Source organism: Nicotiana tomentosiformis, chromosome 5, assembly GCF_000390325.3.
Source record: "Nicotiana tomentosiformis chromosome 5, ASM39032v3, whole genome shotgun sequence".
NCBI classification, from domain to species: Eukaryota; Viridiplantae; Streptophyta; class Magnoliopsida; order Solanales; family Solanaceae; genus Nicotiana; species Nicotiana tomentosiformis.
This window is the reverse complement of record NC_090816.1, coordinates 81,315,013-81,338,553: the sequence shown is the minus strand read 5'-3', so window position 1 is coordinate 81,338,553 and position 23,541 is coordinate 81,315,013. Positions and strand designations below refer to the sequence as shown.

General features: G+C 37.2%; 1 protein-coding gene across 1 annotated transcript; it reads left to right on the top strand.

Annotated features, from left to right (window-relative positions):
- Nucleotides 1-22,391: 22,391 nt before the first annotated feature.
- On the top strand, nucleotides 22,392-23,512 carry LOC138892667 (uncharacterized). The gene is made up of 2 exons (XM_070176401.1): nucleotides 22,392-22,691; nucleotides 22,946-23,512. The coding sequence occupies exons 1-2, from the start codon at nucleotides 22,392-22,394 to the stop codon at nucleotides 23,510-23,512; spliced, it is 867 nt and encodes a 288-aa protein (XP_070032502.1).
- Nucleotides 23,513-23,541: the final 29 nt, after the last annotated feature.

Here is a 23,541-nt window from a genome sequence, read left to right as displayed (position 1 = left end):
CCGGGCCCGCACCTCAGAACCCGATAAAATTAACAAACCCTGAATACTCATTCCGATACGAGTTCAACCATACTAAAATTATCAATTTCTGACATCAATTCATCCTTCAAATCATAATTTTATATTTTGAAAGATTTCTACAAAAATTCTCATTTTCCTCAACTCAAAACACTAATTATAAGATAAAAATAATGATAGAATCATGGAATATAATAAATTCGGGTGAAGAACACTTTTTCCAATGATTTGTTTGAAAAACTCCACGACAAAATCGCTCAAAATCGAGATCTACAACTCAAGATATGGTAAAAATGGTTAAACTCTCGATTTGGAAAACATATTCTGCTGCCCAGGTATTTGTACATTGCGATCGCGGAAGAAGTATTGCGATCGCGAAGAAGGAAATGACCACTGCCAGAATTTATATAACGCGATCGCGAATAGATGAATGCAATCGCGAAGAAGGAAGCAACCAAGGCCCCAAGAATGCACTACACGATCGCGAGCCAGGATGTGCGATCGCGAAAGAGGGAATATACCAGCTGCTAAAGCTGAGCTACGCGAACGCGGAGAGATAGCTGCGAACGCGGACATATGACTGCATAAGCTTCGCGAATGCGTGACCACGATCGCTTTCGCGGTGAACAAAAATCCCCAGCTCTAAGGAACCTTACGCGATCGCGTCTTAATGTTCGCGATCGCGAGGAGCAACAGCAACACCCGAAACTAGCAACTCAAAAACCTGAAGAATTGACCCGTATCCCATCCGAAATACACCCGAGGCCCCCGGCACCCTGTCGAAATATACCAACAAGTTCTATAACATATCACGGACCCGCTCGAGGCCTTAAATCATACCAAACACATCGAAATTACGAATCACACCACAAACTGAACTTATGAATTTTTAAATCTTCCAACTTTTAAAACTCGCGCCGAAACATATCAAATCAACCTGGAATCACGTTAAAGTTTCCATGAAAGTTACAAATGATATAACGGAGATAGTCCAACTCTCGGAATCATATTTCGACTCCAATATCACCAAAGTCAACTCTCGGTCAAACCTCTCAACCTTCCAAAACTTTAATTTTCTAATTTTTCACCAAAATATTTCGAATTAACCTATGGACTTCCAACACCAAATCCGGACGCATGCCTAAGTCCAAAATCGCCACACGAAACTATTGGAATCATCAAAATGTTATTTCGGAGTCGTTTATACAAAAGTCAAAACTTCGGTCAACTCTTATCGCTTAAGCTTCAAAAACAAGAATCTTTCTTCCAAATTGACCCCCGAATCATCCGAAAATCGAACTCGACCACACACGCAAGTCATAACACATCATATAAAGCTGCTCGAAACCTTAAGCCGCTGAACAGAACGTTAATTCTCAAAATGATAAGTCGGGTCGTCATATTATCATCTGCTCATGTGTTGTAATTAATTTTGATCCAAGGTGTCAATACGCAGAAATGTTACCGGTTAGTCACTTGTAGCACTATTATTTATAATATATTTGTGAACTTTAAAAACTATTAAAGTGATTAAACTTTAAGGGATCGTTTGATAGGAGATATAAGAATAATGCTGAATAGGATGTATAAGTAATGTTGGGATTAGTTATGCTGAGATTATCTCTTATCCATTGGTGGTTTGATATATTAAAGTGTTGCATAATTTCTAAAAAATTAATTGTTTACAAAAATATCCTCCACATTTTTTAACTTTATACACTATTTTTATTGCAACAATTTTATTACCCTCTACATTCTTTACTCTTTCTAAAGTCAACTTTCTTTTTAATTGGGGAGCAAATAGTGGGTTCTTTTACATTATTCCATTTACTACTATTATTATTAATCTTTAGTAATATAATTTTTTCAGAAAATATTTTCCATCTACTAAACAAACACCATATATTTTTAAATATTTCTCATCAGTATTAAAATAGTAAACTGAAATAACGATCTTGTGTAGTCAAAATGTCATTTACAAAATATGTCGGAAAGTATTTGGAAAAAGTTTTGAGGTATTTGAGGGAAAATTATGTCTTAACCATGTTTATGCAAGTATTAAAAACCCTTGCATTGCTAATATCATGGTTTGCTAAGTATTAATTATACATAGGATAATATTTTAACAATAAATTTACGTGTCGAAAAAAATAAATAATCAAGACTAGAAAATTGCATAACAAATGTAGTTTTTGATTTCAATAAATATTGAATATTACAATCTTTATGTTATTCCCCTGATTCTTCAAGAATGTAAACTATCTTGATGAACTTGGTTTTTATTTGATTCAAGGGCTTGTAAAGCTAGGTTTTGAATCTCCTTCTTGAACTTGAATTTGAATTATCCGTCACGAACAAGTAATTTGATCTTAAAAGCCTTGGTATTTGATTTGCCTTCATTCTTGATCTTGAATTTGAACTTGTAGCTTGAGTGCTTGAACTTGTAGCTTGTAGAGAAAAATGCAGACTTTGATCCACGAGCTCTATGATTGCTTTTTGTTCTCATTTTTGGTGTCTTCTAGCTTTATAAAGACCTCTATTTATAGTTATAGGGAGTGGTGCCAATATCATCTAGACACTTGGCACAACTCTACTAGTTGTTGATTTGACTTAGTATGCCACCCTTTCTTGACACATGACATGATTTCATTGGCTCATTTATTTGACTTGGATTGCCACATTTGACACGTGGCATGATTTTATTGGGGACTTGGATCGCCACATCCCTTGACATATGGCATGAGCCTGAACTTTAAGATGGGCTAGTAGCTATTTGGATCTTGGGTTAGTAAGATGGGCTCGTCTGTTGAACTCCAAATAAATGGGCAAGTCCGAGTTAAATTGGACTTTAATTTAAATCCACATCTGACTTAAATAATTTTAATTTGAGCTTAACATTTATTGAATTTAGGAATTTATCTAAATTTAATATAAATTTTAATTTCACAAAATTCATATATTTACAAATGCCCCTACTTCGAGTCTTATCGTGGTATGAACTTGTGCAATTTTTCACGATTTTGCTTGAAGTACTAGTAAAATTTTCCGTGTGCAAGTCAATCGAGCACAAGAGGCAATCATACTTTGCCTCAGAAATTGGTGGTTAATGTATTTGGCCCAGGTAAGACATTCTGAAGCAAGCATACGTGAGAATCAATTTAAAAGGATTATTGTCCATAGCTATTTTACTTGCACGTGGAATAATGATGCTTTTAAAATATCTTTTATACTTTAATATTTCATTTTTGAGAAGTTTTGTTTTCCTTCCATTTTAAGCCGGATGAGTTAATTGCAAAATTCAAGTGTTTCCTTGAAAAATCATACCCATAGCTAACTTAACCTCTCGCCACATCATTGCCCGGGAATAGCTCGACTTGGCGTCCAAGTCCCAGATTGTGGACTTAAAGATTGAATAGATCAGGATAACCTCTAGACTTATCGGAACAATCTTCATTCTTGGAGATTAGATATGAATAGGATTATTTAGGCCTATCAAAACAATTTTCATCTTCAAATAGGACACTATGACTACTGACACCATTGGCTATATATAAAGAGGTGAAACCATCTCCAAAATTCACGATATAAGTTTTCTCTCTTTTAGCAAATGTTGCGCTCAAACGCGCATGCAAGTATACGCGGTCATCAAGTAATAAAGTGACTAAAATTCGGATGTCGAATCCACGAGAACTTGTGATTAACTATTAACTAAATTAGACTATCCTAATTATCTAAACAAGGATTAAACCCAAAAGTAGTGATACTAAAGTAATTAAACTAAAAAGAAAATAACTAATGAACTTTAAACATAGGAAGAGCAGATTTTTATATTATCAATGTGATGAAAACGATCTAGGGTTATGGGCTAACTAACATTCCTATTGTATTCTTCAATTGAATTGACTAACTAATTTATCTAGTTTATTAGTTAACATAGTTAATATTGCTCATAAGAATCTGTCGAGTTCTTACTCGCCTATTCAAGCTAACCTAACGCCTATATGTCTATGGAATTAGTTCTCTAATAAGAACGTATTTATAATTCCTGTAAATCAACCAAGCAAGGCAATTAGGTATATGTCTATCCTAACTGCGAATCTGTTCCCCGATGCCCAGGTTCAAGAACTTGCTCTACTCAATCCTTTATGCAATCTAGAATTCTCACTTTCGAGTTCAATTCTAAATTTGTAGATAGTATTCAATTGGTGATCAAACAATCAAATAATTAAGTGCAGGATTGAATAAATAAACTAATACAATAAACTAAGAAATTAAAATCAATATTCAAATAACAATAGTCATGAACTAGAACGTGAAATTTAGCTTCACATAGACATGGTAGCCAAACTACAAATCATACAAAGAAACATAAAAATTACAAAGTTTGATGGAAGAAAGATGAAATCCGGCCTCCATGGCGGCTCTGTGCTTTCCCTTTGTCCAAAAGTTACTCTAAAAACGTTCTCCTTCTTCAAAATAGGTTTAGAATCCCTTTTATACGAATTGGAGCCATGTAGGACCGAAATAACTTTGTCCCGGACGAAATAGAAAAAGTATCCGCCCAGTAAAACCCGTATGTTTTCAACTTCAATTCCTTTCCTACGGCCAACTTCCAATTGCTTATAAACGTTTTTGCTTACTTCTTTGTTTCTTGTCTTTCACTTCGGGGACAATGACCAAAGGGTGTCCCCTTTGTCTTATTATTATTTTTTTATTTTCTTTCTTTTTCTTCTGTATTTTATTTAATTTTGCACCAAATCTCTTTATATTTGTACTGTTTTATTCCTATACGGTTAAAATATAATATTAAGCATAAAATAATATAATTAATACTAAAAAGATGATTAAAAGTACTAGAATGTGAGGCAACATTGATTAAACATATATATTTTTGACCGAATATCACCACCTCACACTTAAACGTTGCTCGTCCTCGAGTCAACCAACAATTCACAATATTCTTGAGCACTTTATATTTAACACATTCGAATCATACTACACCAATGGCTATGGTTGATAGCAACAATTAAACTACAGCATATGCATTCAACACACACTTTCATTTTACTTTGTGTCATACTTCACAAATATTCAAAACAAAGACAACATGCTCATAACAATCCTAACCTCAAAAATCGACGCAATGTCACAATGCACTTGTGGCTTGAACACCCAACATCGTAGAGAAGTCTAATAACATTACCTATCCCTCGTGAAACCATGTGCCCTCACAACAAAATCACAGAGAGTAAATAGAATCCATACATTCGAATCTCATAATCAAATATACTTTAAGGACTCACATATATCAAAGAAAATCTCTCACTCTCACAAAGAAGTCACATGCATGCAATTGACACCATAGGCTTGCCCTTAATGTAAATCTCTACTAATGTAGGATCGCTCGATCTAAAATTAATTAGGACTTTTCATGGTTGTAATGTGGGCTAAGAGACGGGTAGGATATATTTTAGGAACAGTGACTCACCCTCCTAAGCACTTTAACACATCACAAAATTACTTTAAACGCATATTTCCTCGATCCAACTTCAACTTCACAAACAATATTACCCCCAAAAATATTTTTATTTTTTAAGAACTATCTTCATTTACACTCCACTAGTAAGAACAAGATATCAATTTATTCATCTACATGTTTTTGTTTTTATTTTCCTTTTTCTCCTTTTTTTCAACTTTTTTTTTCTCTTTTGCAATTTTCTCTAGTGGTGTATTCTTTTACAAAACAAGTGCTCATTTCTTCCTTTCATTGATTCCACTCAAAAGCCTCCCCACACTTAGTCTCTTCTTACTTCTTTTAGCGCTCATTTTACAATTAAAGTGTTTTAAGAGGTAAAAAGATCAAAACAATGTCAATTAGGAACAAAAATGGTATAAACTTGTAATGTGGGTGCCAAATAAAAACTATAGGCTCAAAAGAGGTAATTAGGGATAAATTTTATTTATGGCAAGCATTAAGCTCAAAAAGATCAAAGAAAGCCTAAAATTATTTTTCAAATCGAGCATCACCTAAAATTTCGTTTTAACTCACATATCGGGTAAGTTCTAGACACAAGTACAATAACATGTACTACAAAAACCTCACAACACATGGCACATGACTCACTAAGGATGGTCTCATTCCGACTCTCAAATTAATGCAAGTATTCACGAAGCCACGAGATATTAAGCATAAAGCACAAAGTGAACACAAGTCAAGAAAGTGAGACATAGGCGTCACAAAACATGCAATCCAATGACTTCAACACATAGGGAAGATCCTACACATGCCAAAGCCTAAATATACTACTATCAAACAAGTCAAAGACGCCTAGGTTCATCTTTCTTCCTTCATTTATTTCCTACATCCTACTCTACTCTAAAAAAATAAAACTATGACTCGGTTCAAACTACATCCCATGAAAAAGAATCGAGGCATAAAGAAAAATCATGGTGGATTGTTACTACCTAGAAAAAAAAGACATATTTTTGTGTTTTTTTCTACTATTTTTTTTTTTTTTTGACTTTAATCCCTCAAGAAACTGTCTAGGAGATCAATCGTCGGGAAAAGTCCAATTTTTCTACTTTTTTTTTTAATTTTTCTTAGGAGCTACTAAAATATTACACAACTATAAAAAATAAAAATATGAAACTAAAAAAAAAGGAATTATCATACTAATATAATACAACTAATGATCTAAAGAAATTCTCCCACCCCACACTTAAAAGAGTGCAGTGTCCCCAATGCATAAATAAAGCAAAACAATAACAAGGGTGAACAAGAAACTTCCTGAAAAGCCAAAGGCCGAAGCAATAGCGGCTCACGAGGTACTCAGTCTCCCCCCAGGCATGGTCCTTTGTGTGGACACCCCACACTTAGTTCCAACCATCTAGCTCAGTTTTGCACTCTTCCAATGGCTTTGCTTCCTATGCTTATAATCCTACAAAATAAAAACAAACACTACAAAAAAAATAATAAAAATAAAAATAAAAGAAAACAGTAAAGTTGGGTTGCCTCCCAACAAGCGCCTGATTTAACGTTGCGGCACGACCTGAACCACTTTTTGTCTCCACCTCGAACTTGAGAATTGAGCCCCTAATTTGGCATCAAGCTTTTTGCTATGCTCGCGGGGTGGTGGAATAAATGTAGTTGGGCCAAGTAACCAATTTCGTATTCTACACTTCTTGGCTTTCAGATGAGGTATGTAATTATGTGTCTCTGGCACAATAAATTCCAGAATATAAGCACCTTGCTCCTCGTCTGTTGGCTCCTCCAAAGGCTCGAATGACTCAATTTTCATATCATCATCTAAACACAATGTCGAAAAATGCATGGAATGAGGACCAGTACGCCCCAACTCTAGAATTACGTCACTATTTACATCCCCATATGTACACACACTAGAGTCTTCAAATGTAATATTATCTACTTCCTCACATAACTCTAGTGTGCTTTCCTCAACATGGACATCATCAATAAAATTATGGTCGAATGATTGACTCTCCACTTTTAGCTCATCAATTTGGCGTATAAGCTCATTTTCAGCTTCACACGGCTCAGAACTATTTTGTTGGGCGTTAGACGCAATAACTTTTGCATTCAATTGAGCTTCCAAGTCGTGAATAGTGGTGCCAAATTTTTCAATCTCTTACCCCAGTTCAGCTCTTCCTTCTATTAAGTCTTTAATCCCATCTGTAATTTTCTCATGTTGAGCCTCATATATTTCTAATTTTTTCAGCTTGTTCTACCATCCAAGTTTGACTCAAAATCTCCTCTTTTTTAAAATTTTTCTCTTGCTGGTACTCGCTCTCTTCATTTAATTCTTTCATATTTGCCTTCATTCTTATGATTGTTGCCCTCATTCTTTTCATATCTTTTTTTAGTTCATCTTGTTGCTCTACTACTTGCCTCAGAATATCCCTATTATATGCATCATGTTCCATATCCTGCACTTTATTGCCCTTATCAAACTCACAAACACTGTTAGAAATGTCATAATAAGGGCTCAGAGAAGGATATAAAGAATTAGGACAACCATTCCAATGGCCACCTTGACCACCATACATGTTACAAATATTCCACTCATAGGATTGAGTTTGTGCGCACAACCTGCTCCTAGGAATATTCTGATAATTTTTTCACCGGTGGGGTCCTCCACAATATGGAAAAGGATCATCAAAGTAAGAATAATCATCATTCAAACAATTTTCATTCCAAGATATCATATCAAAATAAGAAAAGAAAATACTAACTAAATAAGAAAATTAAAAACTTGAATAGAAATCAACTAAAAGCTAAACTTAGATAAACAATCAATAACTAAGTCCCCGACAACGGCGCCAAAAACTTATTGCGGCTAAACACACACGCAAGTATACGCGGTCGTCAAGTAATAAAGTGACTAAAATTCGAATGTCGAACCCACAAGGACTTGTGATTAACTATTAACTAAATTAGACTACCCTAATTATCTAAACAAGGATTAAACCCAAAAGTAGTGATGCTAAAGTAATTAAACTAAAATAAAATAACTAATGAACTTTAAACAGAGGAAGAACAGATTTTTATATTATCAATGTGATGAAAACGATCTAGGGTTATGGGCTAACTAACATTCCTATTGTATTCTTCAATTGAATTGACTAACTAATTTATCTAGTTTATTGGTTAACAGGGTTAATATTGCTCATAAGAATCTGTCGAGTTCTTACTCGCCTATTCAAGCTAACCTAATGCCTATATGTCTATGGAATTAGTTCTCTAACAAGAACGTATTTATAATTCCTGTAAATCAACCAAGCAAGGCAACTAAGTATATGTCTATCCTAACCGTGAATCCGTTCCCCGATGCCCAGGTTCAAGAACTTGCTCTACTTAATCCTATATGCAATCTAGAATTCTCACTTTCGAGTGCAATTCTAGATTTGTAGATAGTATTCAATTGGTGATCAAGCAATCAAATAATTAAGTGCAGGATTGAATAAATAAACTAATACAATAAACTAAGAAATTAAAATCAATATTCGAATAACAATAGTCATGAAAGAACCACAACCCTAGAACGTGAAGTTTAGCTCCACATAGACATGGTAGCCAAACTACAAATCATACAAAGAAACATAAAAATTACAAAGTTTGATGGAAGAAAGATGATACCCGGCCTTCACGACGGCTATGTGCTTTACCTTCGTCCAAAAATTACTCTAAAAACATCATCCTTCTCCAAAATAGGTTTAGAACCCCTTTTATACGAATTGGGGCCGTGTATGACCGAAATAACCTTGTTCCGGACGAAATAGGAAAAATATCCGCCTCAACGTCTAGCGCCAAGCGCTCGACCTGGCTCTAAAGCCCGTTTGTTTTCAACTTCAATTCCTTTCCTGCCGCCAACTTCCAATTACTTATAATCGTTTTTGCTTTCTTCTTTGTTTCTTGCCTTTCACTTGGGGGGAACAAAGACCAAAGGTGTCCCCCTTTGTCTTATTAATTTTTTTTAATTTTCTTTCTTTTTCTTTCGAGTTTTATTCAATTTTTGTTCCAAATCTTTTTATTTTCGCACTGTTTTATTCCTACATAATTAAAATATAATATTAAGCATAAAATAATATAATTAATACTTAAAAAATAATTAAAAGTACTAAAATATAATATAACAATGATTAAATATATATATTTTTAACTGAAAACGATAAAACTCGGGGAGAATAAGGAATCCTCTGCTATTTTTCAGAAGGTAGTACTCTCATTTATATTTTTCCCGTTTAAAAAGCAAGTCAAACAGTTTGTCGTACTTTTCATCATGCATAAAAGTTGCTTGAACTTTAGTGAATCATGTGAATTTGTTGTATTATTTTCAAGAATAGCAAGTACTTCCTTGTCCATGTCACCCTTTTGTATCTTTGTTTTAAAGAAAAAATCTCACGTGAATGTATTATTGGATTTTGTTCCTTTATTCCAAACTTTAGTTCCAGTTTCTTCTTTCAAGTATGGAGAAGTACGACACCACTTTCTTTTGCTTTTGTACCATTCCATGATGGCTTTATTTATTAGAATTGTTGTTTTAATCTATGCATTAATTACTTGCTTGGATCATTCATGAATATCCCTGTACTTCTTTTGTGTACAAATGAACAGATCCTCACTTTTCTTTTGATTGCCTTTGGAAAGTTAGTAGATATATCACGTTATTTATTCTTTAAAAAATTGAGGCTCTATGATTACTTTATCAAGTTGATTAGTCACTGCCAGTAGTCTATTTTCTTTGTATATGCATTTTTTCCGGAGAAAGAAAAAAAAAGACTCTAGTGTCAATGATTAATTAACTATGGTTTCAAAATCTTAATGTGAAATTTCACTGAAGCTCTTTTTTATTTTTAATTCAGTATGCTCCTCTTTTCATCCATGTGTTGCTTGCTATAATCCAAAGCGGAACTTGTCTGCAAATCCAGTCAAAATTATAAGTCTACTTAATTGAATTCCTTAATACATTGCTCCTGGGCTCTTTATTGGGGTGGACTTGATTAAATATTTTTTCTTTGAGATAAAATCTTTATGTGCTATGAATCCATCTTTAGCTGATGTCACCTGGCTATTCACAGAAATCCAACCAATTGTTCTTGTATTATTATTTTTCTTTGGCTTAACTTCAGTTATTTTGCTTGTCATGCAAATAACCTTTCAACTTTGTCTGGCGAAGACTATTACACTGTCTAAGCCAAAAGTTTTATTTTGACCGATGCGAAAATCATTATAACGTCTAAGCTGGAGACTTTGTTTTGTCCGAAAGGAAAGCTATTACACCGTTTAAGCCAAAACTTTACTTTATCCGATGCAAAGACTGTTATATCGTCTGAGCTAAAGAATTTACTTTATCTGAGGTAAAGATCAATACACCATCTGAGCCAAAAATTTACTTTATCTGAGGTGAATATCATTACACCATCTGGGCCAAAAATCTTACTTTATTTAAGATATGACTTTACTTTATCTAAGGCGAAGACCACTACACCATCTGAGCCAAAAATTATACTTTATGTGAGGCAGGGACCATTAAAGCGTCTGAGCCAAAGATTTTATTTTGTCTGAAGCGAAGACGATTACACCGTCTAAGCTAAAGACTTTATTTTGTTTAAAGCAAAGATCATTACATCGTTTAAGTCGAAGACTTTATTTTGTTTAAAAATTTGACTTCATTTTATCTAAGGCATAGACCATTACACCGCCTAAGTTAAAAATTTTACTTTATCTGAGGTAAAGATCATTACGCTATCTAAGCCAAAGATTTTACTTTTTTCGTGCTTGGTAGGATTAGTCTTGATATAGGACATATTATATTAAGGATTTAAGACCATGAATATTACCTTTCTATGATAAGTGCTAATGAACACTTTTCTCTCTTTTTGCAGTCTAAATATGGTTTACTTCAAAGACTCAAAGATTTTCTTCCTACAATTCACAATACCTTGTTATTTCGGACCATAAGGGAAGCAAGGTGGAGACGAGGTTATTAGTGGATAGGTCACTAGTCGGCCAATATGCTGCAGCTTCGTGGCTCCTTTTGAGGGATCCACCTTATTTGGCAGACTGGACACTTGAATACAATAGTCGTCTTCCCAAGACATAGATACTTTGCACTCGTAATCATTATGCTTGGAATGTCGCAAGTACCTTACCATGCTTGGGGCGGGAAATTATTAACAAGAAAACTTATTGTGGTGATGATTTACTGTTCGACGGTGAATGTCATTACGTTCCTGGCTACTGGGAATGGGCAGACGATGTCTTAAGTAGGTGTCGTCTAACCCTAGAAGGCGTAAGAATTTATGACGTTGTATATTTTTCACTCTTCACATATGACCATAATACAAATATCATGCAGCCTTTATATGAGGCATGGTGCCCTGTTACAAATACATTGCTTATCTCTTCTGGAGAACTATCCATATCACTTTGAGATTTATGAAAGATCGACGGTCTGCCTATAACAGGATCTCCTTACGAGGAAGTTGTGCTAAATGTTGAATAACTTACATGCACGTATGACAAGGGGAGAAGGTTTCTTCCCTAGACTTGTGAGCATTTGTTTGATGCCTTCCATCACCTCCGAGAGGGAAGTGGCAATGACCCAAAGGTTTCTGTGAAAAATGGATAGAGTTTTGGTGCATAAAGACAATGAAGGACACTCAACCTCCATTAAGAAAAGAAAAGAAGTTTGTTCATTTGAAATCGACGCACAATCCTACTTGGGTCATAGAGAAAACAGTTAATTGGTCGACTGTTGACAACAACAACAACAATCCAGTAAAATTCCACCAAATTGGTCGACGGTTGAAGAAGCCTTATTCCATAAGCTATGAGTTATGGGAGACAAGAAAGATGAGACATACTTGGCTTCTTTTCTATCTTGATGGTTATGTATTTTTGTACTCCCTTTAAAAGAAGGCGACTTCATTTGTCCTGGGACCTTTAAGATCGCATGTCATCTGGCTTGTAAACGAAGAGTTAGCCTCGCAGTCCCGGTCTTAGCTAGCATATATAAGGGTTTAAACGGGATTTCAAAGTGTTCGTTGCTTGATCCTACCCAAGCTTACTTTTCGGCCCATTATGTGTATGGTTGGTTAGCCCATTATTTTAAGACTTATTTCCCGTATGCAAAGGGGCTAGCTATTCCTCTTATGGCCGCATGTTCTGGTGCAGGTGTTGCTAGATATTTCGGGAAAGAAGAAGCAAGGAAGCGTATCCATAATGGAGAAAATATCATTTGGACTTCGATAATGCCCCGTAGATCTGATTTGTACCACTACTATGACGATGGTAAGGCAGACGAGTTCGGGTTAAATTTCTTTATGAGTATCCACTCGAATTATCTTCCTTTGAGGGACAGAGTCAACTTTATTATTGAGCCTTATAGCCCTCATTGATTTAGCCGCCAATTTGGTTTTTATCAAGATACCTCTGGTCGCTTGGAGCGAGATTTTCTTGAGGCCTCATTAGAAGAAGGGTTAAGACTTATACGAATTTGTGTGTTGACTAGATCTAAGTTAAGGGCGGTATTTCCTCCTTTAGGGTCCAACATGAAGAATTTACGTCGTCTAACTATAGATCTTGGTGGGCAAGGGAGCATGGAAGCTTTCTTGAAGACCACTTAAATTTTTTGATGAATATTGTTGAGCCAATCACAAATACTTTTCAGAGCGCAACAAGGGTGTCCTGGTGATTGATAAGCTTCTTGCTTTAAAGTCTAAGGTAGTTAAGATGCGCATAGGCAATGGACTTCAACTACACAAAGAAGTTCAAAGAAAAAAGATACATACTCCAGTTGACTAAAGCCTCGTTCCATTAGATGTAGTTTTTGATGCCTCAAACAAGCAACTATCCCAAGAGGAGAGTGATAGTAGCAAAGGAGATAAATGTTGGAAAAAGAAAAGGCCTAACCCAGTGTCATGACCCGAAATCCCACCCTCGGGACCGTGATGGCGCCTAACATTTCACTTTCTAGGCAAGCCAACGTTAGCTAGATTTCTTAACCAATTTTAATAATTCAAAATAAATCATTACTAGAAATAAATCGAAATAGTTTGAAATGGAACAATAGAATACTAATGACAATAACTAAACATCTCCCAAAATCCGAAGACACGAATACATGAGCAACTAGAGTACTACACATAAGGTTTGAAGCAAATACAACTGTTTGAAACTAGATAAATAGTAGAATAGATAAAGAAGGGGACTTTAGGGCTGTGGACGCCGTGCAGCTATACCTTAAGTCTCTGAATGTAGCTGAGTCCGAGCAGAACACCTCTAGACGCTACTAGGATCAGCACCAGTATCTGTACAAGAAATGCAGAAGTGTAGCATAAGTACAACCAACCCAATATACTCTATAAGTGTCGAGCCTAACCTCGACGAGGTAGTGAAGAGGCTATGCCAAGACACCTACGTAAAATCCTATATAAATATATACATAAAGCAACAAAATAACAAGTAGAAATTAAAATATTAACTGGGAGGGGACATACGAAAGGGTTATATCATATGAACGACAAATATAAAATCACCAAATAATATCTTTCCGAAATGAGCCACATCGTAACCAAGTAAATCACCAATCAAGGAATTAAATAAGGCAATGTAATAAAGATGGCACGGCATTACCCTTCGTGCTTTTACTCTCGACCTCACCATGTAATATCATAAATAAAATATCACAACATCACCCTTCGTGCTTTTACTCTCGTCCCATGTAATATCATAAATAAAATATCACAACATCACCCTTCGTGCTTTTACTCTCGTCCCATGTAATATCATAAATAAAATAGCACGATATCACCCTTCGTGCTTTTATCCTCACAACCTCTCAATATATGATAATGTATGCAAATAAGATACGACAACACCCTTCGTACTTTTCACGCTTCCTCACCAAGCAATAATACAATTATGAATTAACAATGCAAAGTGAAAAGCTATTTCACTTCAATTATAGTGCCATGATAAAAAACCCAACTTTCGAAATTCCAACATCATTGAAATAACAATAAATACGAGATGAATAATTAAAGAAGTAATAATCTATTCTAAGCATGGAAAGCATAGTCAATGAAACAATCTAACATAAAGAAACAATTACCAGTCGCATGCTTTAACCTAATGACAACGCACATATGCTCGTCACTTCATATATATGCCGTCCCCATACATAATACACATAGCAAATAGACCAAAAAGTCCTAATCCCTCAAGTCAAGGTTAGCCACGATACTTACCTCACTCTGCAACAAAATCAAGGCACAACCGCGGCTTTTCCTTTAGAATTAGCCTCCAAACCAATCAAATCTAGCCAAATATAGTTCAAATAATCCAAATTAGGCTTTAGAAACTACCCATGAGTGAAAAAGATTCAATCTTTAATGATTTCAGAAAAAGTCAACAAAAGTCAACCTCGGACTTGCTTGGTCAAAACCCGAGATTCGGATAAAAACCCAATTACACATTCACTCCCGAGCCCGGTTATGTGATTAGTTTCGAAATCCGACCTCAATTTGAGGTCTAAATCTCAATTTCTCAAAATCCCCAATTTCTACCTAAATCCCTAATTTCTACCATGAAAAATCTTAGATTAAAGGTTGAAATCAATAAGTGTTTATGAAAATGTGATAACACAAGTTAAAATCTACTAACCAATTAAGTGGGGATGAAAAACCTTTTCAAAATCGCCTCTAGGCCGAGCTCAAACTTGAAAATAGTGAAAAGTGAAGAAAATCCTCAGTTTTGGAATGTTTAATACCAGGGCGTCACGTGCCCTTCATGATCGTGAAGCACCTGACGCGTTCGCGAAGCATCAGCGACCAACAGGCCTTCGCGTTCGCGACCTACTCTTCGCGTTCGCGAAGGCTTACTCCCCCATACTCTCATGTTCACGAGCCAAGGAACGTGTTCGCAAAGAGTAACAGACAGAATTCCTCCCAGAACACCATAACCCTATGCGTTCGCGAAAGGACGGTCGCATTCGCGAAGGACAAGCCCCCACTACTTCGCGTTTGCGACCCTGTCCTCACATTCGCGAAGAACAATTCCACCCCACCAAGTTTCCTCTTTGCGATCGAGAGAGTAGCTTCGCGATCGCGAAGCACATCACACCAAACCCATACACCAGAAACTCCTGAAAACCAGGAATCTCCTAAGTCCGAAATGGTCTGTAGCCTATCCGCAACTCACCCGAGCCCCTCAGGCTCCAAACCAAACAAGCACACAAGTGTAATAACATCATAGGAACTCACTCGCACGATCATAACACCAAAATAATATCTAGAACTACGAATCTGACATTAAAATGCATGAAATTTCAAGAAAACTCAAGAACTAAAATCACAACCGAGCGTCCAAAACTATCAAACCAACTCCGTTTGGCACCAAATTTTGCATAAGAGTTTAAAATAGCAAATTGGACCTATACGATAAAGTCAACCTACGGTCAAGCCTAGAAAATTTTCAAACCTTCAAATTACTAGTTTTTGACAAAACAAGTGAAATCAACCTAAGGACCTCCGAATTCAATTTCAGGCATATGCCCAAGTCTAAAATCACGATACGGACCCACCGGGATTGTCAAATTACCGATCCAAGGTTATTTATACAAAATATTAACCGTAGTCAACTCAAGTTATTTATAAAGCCAAAAATCATATTTCTTTTCAAATTTTTACGTAAAAACTTTTCGAAAAAAGACTTGGACTGCGTATGCAAATCGAGGAACATCAAATAGAGCTAATAGAGGTCTCGGAACATGAAAATAAAGGCTAGTACTCAATACGACCTATCAGGTCGTCACACCTAGAAGGAGTTGTAGAGGTCCAGCGCGTTGATAGCCCTTCAAGAACACTAACAGCTTGTAACGAGAAGGCAAAAGAAAACAAAAGCTTTTCATTTTTGAATCTCGGCCAAATGACTTTGCTAAATTTTTCTTATATATTTTTTTTGCAGCCAAATAACATTGGAGCATTGCAACGAGGAAGGCCACAAGATAGCGGTGAGTCTATAGCGGACCGAACCCACAGAAATCATCTTTCACAACTAAGACAGATCAAGAGGCAACTTCTATTTCTCGTGATGGAATTATGGTAAAGTTGGGTTCTGATTTACGTGAACAACCAACAGTTGCAGCTTCCGTTTTGATGGAAAGAAGGTTGTCTTGGATATTTGAAAAGAGTTTATTTTGAAGCTTTGGACTTTGATCCATCGTAAGCTGAAAGGTAGTGATGCAGACAAGGTCTCTGACCTTGAAGAGACTACTAAAGTGATCCTTGAGGCAATGGATGGAGATGATGTGGATATTTCCCCTTTGAGAAACTTATTGGAGTCCCTTTTTGAGTTTGTTGCTTCATATAACAAAACATGATCTGCTTTGTCTGAGAAGGTTGAAGAGACTGCAATATCAGAAGTTGAGGTCCACCTTACAAATGCTATGATTGAAGAAGAAGAGAAGGCTAGAGAAGTGTCATCTATCCGTCAGTCCCTAGTTACAGTGAAAGAAAAGATAGAGAAACTCCGTGAAAAAGAGAAGAACTTAGAAGCCCTTCTAAAAGTTGCTAAGAAAGAAGTTGAAGAAGCCGAGTTAGTAGCCTCAACTGCCAGAAAGGAGTGTGACACATGCTGCAATGTTGCCTTGTTGACTGCTAATGACTTGGCCGATTTGGAGAAGAAGAAGAAATACTTGGAAGCTATGCTCAAGGATTTGGCCAACGACAAGTTGTGTTTAGATTAGGCTATAAACACTGTTTTATTTATTTTTCCCTTTCTTCTTGCATTTGATTGTTTAGTAGATGTTCTCATCAGCAATAAAACTTCTTTTGTTTCACTTTATATTGTGCATTCTCATTAATGTTCCCTTTTGTTCTTGCTTTATTTTTTTAATTTATGTGCCTCAACGATCAGGACTTGGTAGTTTATCCACGTATTCTAAAGAAAAACCTCACTTTTCTTTTTATTAAGGTGACTGAACTTAGAATAAAAACTCTAAGATGTTTGCGTACCTCGCTGAATAGGATCAAGTCATGTAGTTCATAACAAGTGATATTTATTTAATACTTTATGGATTTGAAGACTTGGCGGACTTGAAGACTGTAACTTTAAGACCTAGCGGGCTTGAATACCTCAAATTGATGATGTAACAGACTTGATAAAATCAACTTGACTTAGAATTGGAGGCTTTAACTTGAAGATTTAGCCTTTTACTAAAAGACTACAATCATTCCATCAGAGGCCTCAATTTGACATGGAGGGCTTGCCCCCCATTGAGCCATCAATATCTTATAAGATAGAGAGTTCAATGAAAAAATACATGTACACCTAATTTTCCAGTGTCAATCAAGTGAATTATATTCCATCATACTTTATTCGAATAATGTCTTGGGTAATAAGTATTTTTTCAACTCAATGACTGAACTTTGAATGAAACTCTAAGCTTCCTACGTACCTCAGTGAAGAGGATCAAGTCATACCGTAGTTCAAAATGGGTGAGGTTTTTTTTTTGATGTCCTTACTTTTGCCTAGGCTACCTCTTTTGAGGTTTTAAACCTAGCGGACCTTCATTTTTTTGGGAGGGGGAATGCATAATTTATACTCTTGCGGGCTAGGAGTATCATGCAATTTATGCTCGTATGTTAAGGAGCATAATTTTTTTCTTCAAGGACAATATCTCTTAATGAATTTTCCATTGATAGGGACAATCCGCAAACCTTTTGAGTCAACTATCTTTAAGCGTGTAACGACCCGGACGGTCGTTTTGAGTATTTTAGACCCATTCTCTTATCTATTGCCTCTCTATCTTCAATTGTGGTTATGTGACTTGCCGAGGTAGTTGTATTGGTTTCGGGAAGGTTTCTGAGTGAATTGGGACACTTAGTCCCAAGGTTGAAAGTTTTAAGTAGAAAGAGCGGATCGGATTTTGACTTTTTTTGTAGATGACTTCGGAATGGAGTTTTGATGGGTCTGATAGCTTCGTATGGTGATTTTGTACTTACGAGTATATCTGGATATTGATTTGAAGGTCTGTAGGTTGGTTTGAGACTTTTTGGCAAAAGTTGGAAAGTTGAAGGTTTGGAAGGTTGATAAGTTTGACCGAGAGTTGACTTTATTGATATCAGGCTTGGATTGTAATTCGGGGAGTAGGTATAGGTCCATTGTATCATTTTGGACTTGTATTCAAAATTTGAGCTCATTCGGAGTTCGTTTGATATGATTCGGCGTTAGTTTTAGAAGTTGAATGTTCATTGATTCAATAGGCTTGAATTGGGGTGCAATTCGTATATTTGATGTTGTTTGATATGATTTAAGTCCTCAAGTAGGTTCGTCTTGTATTTTAGGACTTTATGATATGTTTGCATGGGGTCCCGGGGATCCCGGGTGTGATTCAAATCAAATTCGAAATCATTTTGGACTTAGGAAGGCTGCTGAAAAAATATGAGTTCTGGTGTCGCATCTGCAGTGGGCTTGGCCACAGATGTGAAACCACAGGTGCGGTTGGGTAATCGCAGAAGCGTAGGGAGGCTGGCCGGGGGAAAGTCGCAGGTGAGGACACTTGGGCGCAGCTACGCAACTGCATAAGCAAAATATTCTTCGCATATGCGAAATTTGGACTGGGGGGAAGGGACCGCAGGTGCGGTGATTTTTTGTGCAGAAGCGGACGTGTAGTTGCGCCCTTAGTCCACAGAAGCGCAAGCGCATACATGGTATTTTTGGCCACAGAAGCAGAAGTCCTAGGATTGAGTAGGAGCCGCATTTTTTATGTTTCTTCGCAGATGCGAAGTCTTAGATACGACTAAATGACCGCAAATGCGAAAATCGCTGGCAGAAATAGCTTCTTCGAGGGTTTTATTTCATTCACCATATTTGGAGTTAGAGAGCTCGGTTTTGGGCGATTTTGGAGGGGATTTTCAAGTATTGGATCGGGGTAAGTATATTTTACTCGGATTTGCTTATTATTCATGATTCCATCATTGTTTTTGTCATTTAATTAGGGATTTAAGTTGGAGAAATTGGGGAATTTTGTAAAAACATTCCTAAACCATAAATTGAGGATTTGAAAGTCGATTTGAAGTCAAAATTGGATAATTTTATTATGGTTAGACTCGTATTATGGTTAACCTTTTGAGTTGACTTTTTTGAATTTCTTTAAAGAATGAAAATTTATTATATGGAATTGCTTCTTATAGCTTGTATTTATGGTACTAAGTTATTTTGGCTATTTTCGAGCCGTCCGGAGTTAGATTTTCACGGGAAAGGCTTATTAGTGGATCGATAGAGCTTGTTTGAGGTAAGTATCTTACCTAACTTTGTGTGTGGGGGGGAGACTTCCCCATAGGACTTGGGTTGATTTGTGTTATTTGGATTATGTGAAAGAAGTGTACACGAGATAACGAGTGTGTACACGGGCTTATATGTGGTACTTTGACCGGTTTAGACTCTTATAACCTTTCATGCATTTAATTAGAAATTGTAATATCATATTATATCTTCCATTTTTAAATTGCTCTTACATGCTTTACTTGATGTTGTTGTCATATGCTCTATCCCTTATTGTCAAACATGCTCTTATATGCCTTAATTGCCTTTATTATGTCTTTTATTGTCATGTTACCTCCTTTATTCTCAAGTTATTCTTATTTGGAGTTGTTATTACAAGTTGTCATTTCGTGGGAATACCTTTATTTTGAGTTATTGAAGCTGAAGTTATACAAGCTATTATCACATTGAATTGAAGTTGTTGATTATTAAGATATCATTCCTTGTTGAGTAATTATCTCTCATTTTATTATTACTAAGATTCTTGTTCGTATTGTGGCTGAGCCATGGGCTATATGTTGTGGTAACTTCGGTATTGTTGATTTTGGCAAGTTGTGGCATATGGGCACTTGTGGTACGAGTTGTTATTGTATTGTGATATTGATGAGCATGCGGCAGTATAAGGATAGGGGTTAATGTGCATGCGACGACATAAGGTGGGAATCTATGTGCGTGTTGCTAGTAAGGGAATTACTTGAAGCCACGTGGCGACATAAGTGGGCTAAAGTGTGTGTAGCTATTTCGAAAAAAATATTTTCAAGAATATCTAAATGTAAGGCTCACGCGGTGGTATAAGAAAAAGTTGTGATTGTGAATTGTGAAATGAGGTTATAAGGCGTGGTACCTCGGTTGTGATTCTTGTTGTACATTCTATGTTAAAAAGGCTTATTGTTTGAATAGTTGTTGTTGTTTCCTTCTTTGTCCTACTTGTATTTTTCCGAATTTGATTACTTGTTGTTCTCATCATGTGTTCACTTCTTGTTGCTTTTACCGCCTTAATTTCCGTTGTTAGCTTACCTTATTGCATTGCTTCATTGTCATTATTTCCTCGCTTTCATTATTAGACTATATGATATTTTGTTCGGTTTTTCTTATCCTAGTAGGTGTCTTGACCTGGTCTTGTCACTATTCTACCGAGGTTAGGCTTGATACTTACTGGGTGCAGTTGTGGTGTACACATACTACACTTATGTATATTTTTGTACAGATCCAAATACATATGCTCGTGTCGGACACTAGTGATCATTCAGTTATCTTTTCGGAGACTTCACGGTACACATGCTCGATGTTCGCAGGCCTCGAAGTCACATTCAATCATTATTTTTACTATTGTTTATCTTCTACTTAGACATTGTTGTATTAGAGGTACTTAGATTATTTCTGTAGAGCTTATGACTCTGTTCCACCGATTTTGGAATCTTATTACTGATGTTTCTGATTTGGAGTTATTACGATCTTATTCGATTTATTTTATCACCTTTGTTCATTATTTCTGTTAAGTTATTCATGAATGTTAGGCTTACCTAGTCTTAGAGACTAGGTGCCATCACGACTACCTTAGGTTGGATTTTGGGTTCGTGACAAGTTGGTATCATAGCTCTAGGTACATAGGTGCTACGAGTCATAAGCAAGTTTAGTAGAGTCTTGTGGATCGGTATGGAGACGTCTATACTTATCTTTGAGAGGCTACGAAACCATTAGGAAAATTATACTTCTTTGATTCCTTATCGTGCGAATTTGTTGATTTTGAAATCTGAGTTTTTGTCTTGCTATTCTCTCACAGATGGTGAGGACAAGCAGTGCAGGATCCGATGATCGAACACATGCGCCCCCTACTAGAGCCGTGAGAGGCCGGGGCTGGGGTAGAGGCCGAGGATGAGCACATGGTGCAGTCCAAACACCGGCCCGGGCAACGACTGAGGAGCCACTAGTAGCTCTGATTGAGGGATAGACACCCGAATTATGTGTTGATGCCCCTAGACTTTAGGAGACACTAGCACAGGTTTTGAGCATGTTCGACACTCTAGCACATGCGGGATTAATTCCCCTTGCACCGGCTACATCCCAGGATGGGGGAGGAGCTCAAACTCCCATATCCCATGTTCCAAAGTAGCAGGTCCATGTTGATCAGGTCCCCGGGGTTATGCCACCGTAGCCTGTTGTTCTAATTCATCTTGAGGTCAGGCTAGCGGCATTTGAGGAGGAGTAGAGGAGACTTGATAGGTTCAAGAAGTATGATCCTTTTACTTTCAGCGGCACGACTATCGAGGATGCACATGGCTTTCAAGAGAAGTGTCATTGTATTCTCCGTACCATGGGTATTATGGAGGTGAACGGAGTTGCTTTTACAACATTTCAATTGTCAGGAGCAGCGTATCAGTGGTAGCAGACTTACGAGGAGGGTAGGCCAGCTGATGCAGCCCCACTCACTTGGGCTCAAATTTCAGAGATGTTTTTGAGAAAGTTTGTTCCCCAGACCCTTCGGGCTGCATGGCGTATAGAGTTTGAGCAGCTGCATTAGGGGACTATGTTAGTGTCAGAGTATGCTATCAGATTCAGTGAGTTGTCCCGATATGCACCTACCTTGGTTTCTACAGTCAGAGAGCGAGTTCGCAGATTCATCGAGGGGCTCAACTATGGTGTTACATTCAGCATGACTCAAGAGTTGGAGACAGATACTCCATATCAGCAGGTGGTAGAGATCGCGCGGAGGTTGAAGGGTATGCAGGGCCGGGAGAGAGAGGACAGGGAGGCCAAGAGGCCTCAAGGTACTAGAGGATTTAGTGGTGGCAATGCTGCAGCTACAGCCCGGGATGGCAGGGCATATGTAAGTCGACTAGTTCATTCAGCACTTCTAGCTTATAGCGGTGCCCCAGCCATTCCGAGGTCTCAGGTTACCTATTGTGTACCGCCAGTGCACCTCCTGCACGGGGTGCTTTCAGCGGTCAGTCCAGCAGGCCAGGCTAGAGTCAGTTTCAGTAGCCATGCCCACTGAGAGCTTGTTTTGAGTGTGGTGATATCAAACACATGGTGAGGGACTATCCCAGACTTAGGAGGGGTGAACCTCCATAAACTACACAGGCTCTACCGATTTCACAAGGTCCACAAGGTTCACAGGCCATGGTTGTTGCTCCAGTTGCCGCCCCACCTGCACCGCCAGCTAGGTATGGAGGTCAGGCATGTAGAGGTCTCCTTAGAGAGGGAGTCCAGGCTCATTTCTATACTTTTTCGGGTATGACGGAGGCTATCGCTTCAAATGCTGTCATCACATGTATTGTTCCGGGCTGTCACAGGGATGCCTCAGTTTTATTTTATCCAGGCTCCACTTACTCATATGTATCATCTTACTTTGCTCAATATTTGGATATATCACACGATTCTTTGATTGCTCTTGTATATGTGTCCACACCTGTAGGAGATTCTATTATTGTAGACTGTGTTTATCAGTCATGTTTAGTTACTATTGGTGGGTATGAGATCAGAGTTTATCTATTGCTACTCAATATGGTAGACTTTGATATGATCTTGGGCATGGACTGGTTTGTCTCCCTATCATGCTATTTTGGATTGTCATGCCAAGACCGTGACATTGGCTATGCCAAGGTTTTCGCGGTTGGAGAGGAGGGGTACATTGGATTATATTCCTAGCAGGGTTGTGTCCTTTCTAAAGGCACAAC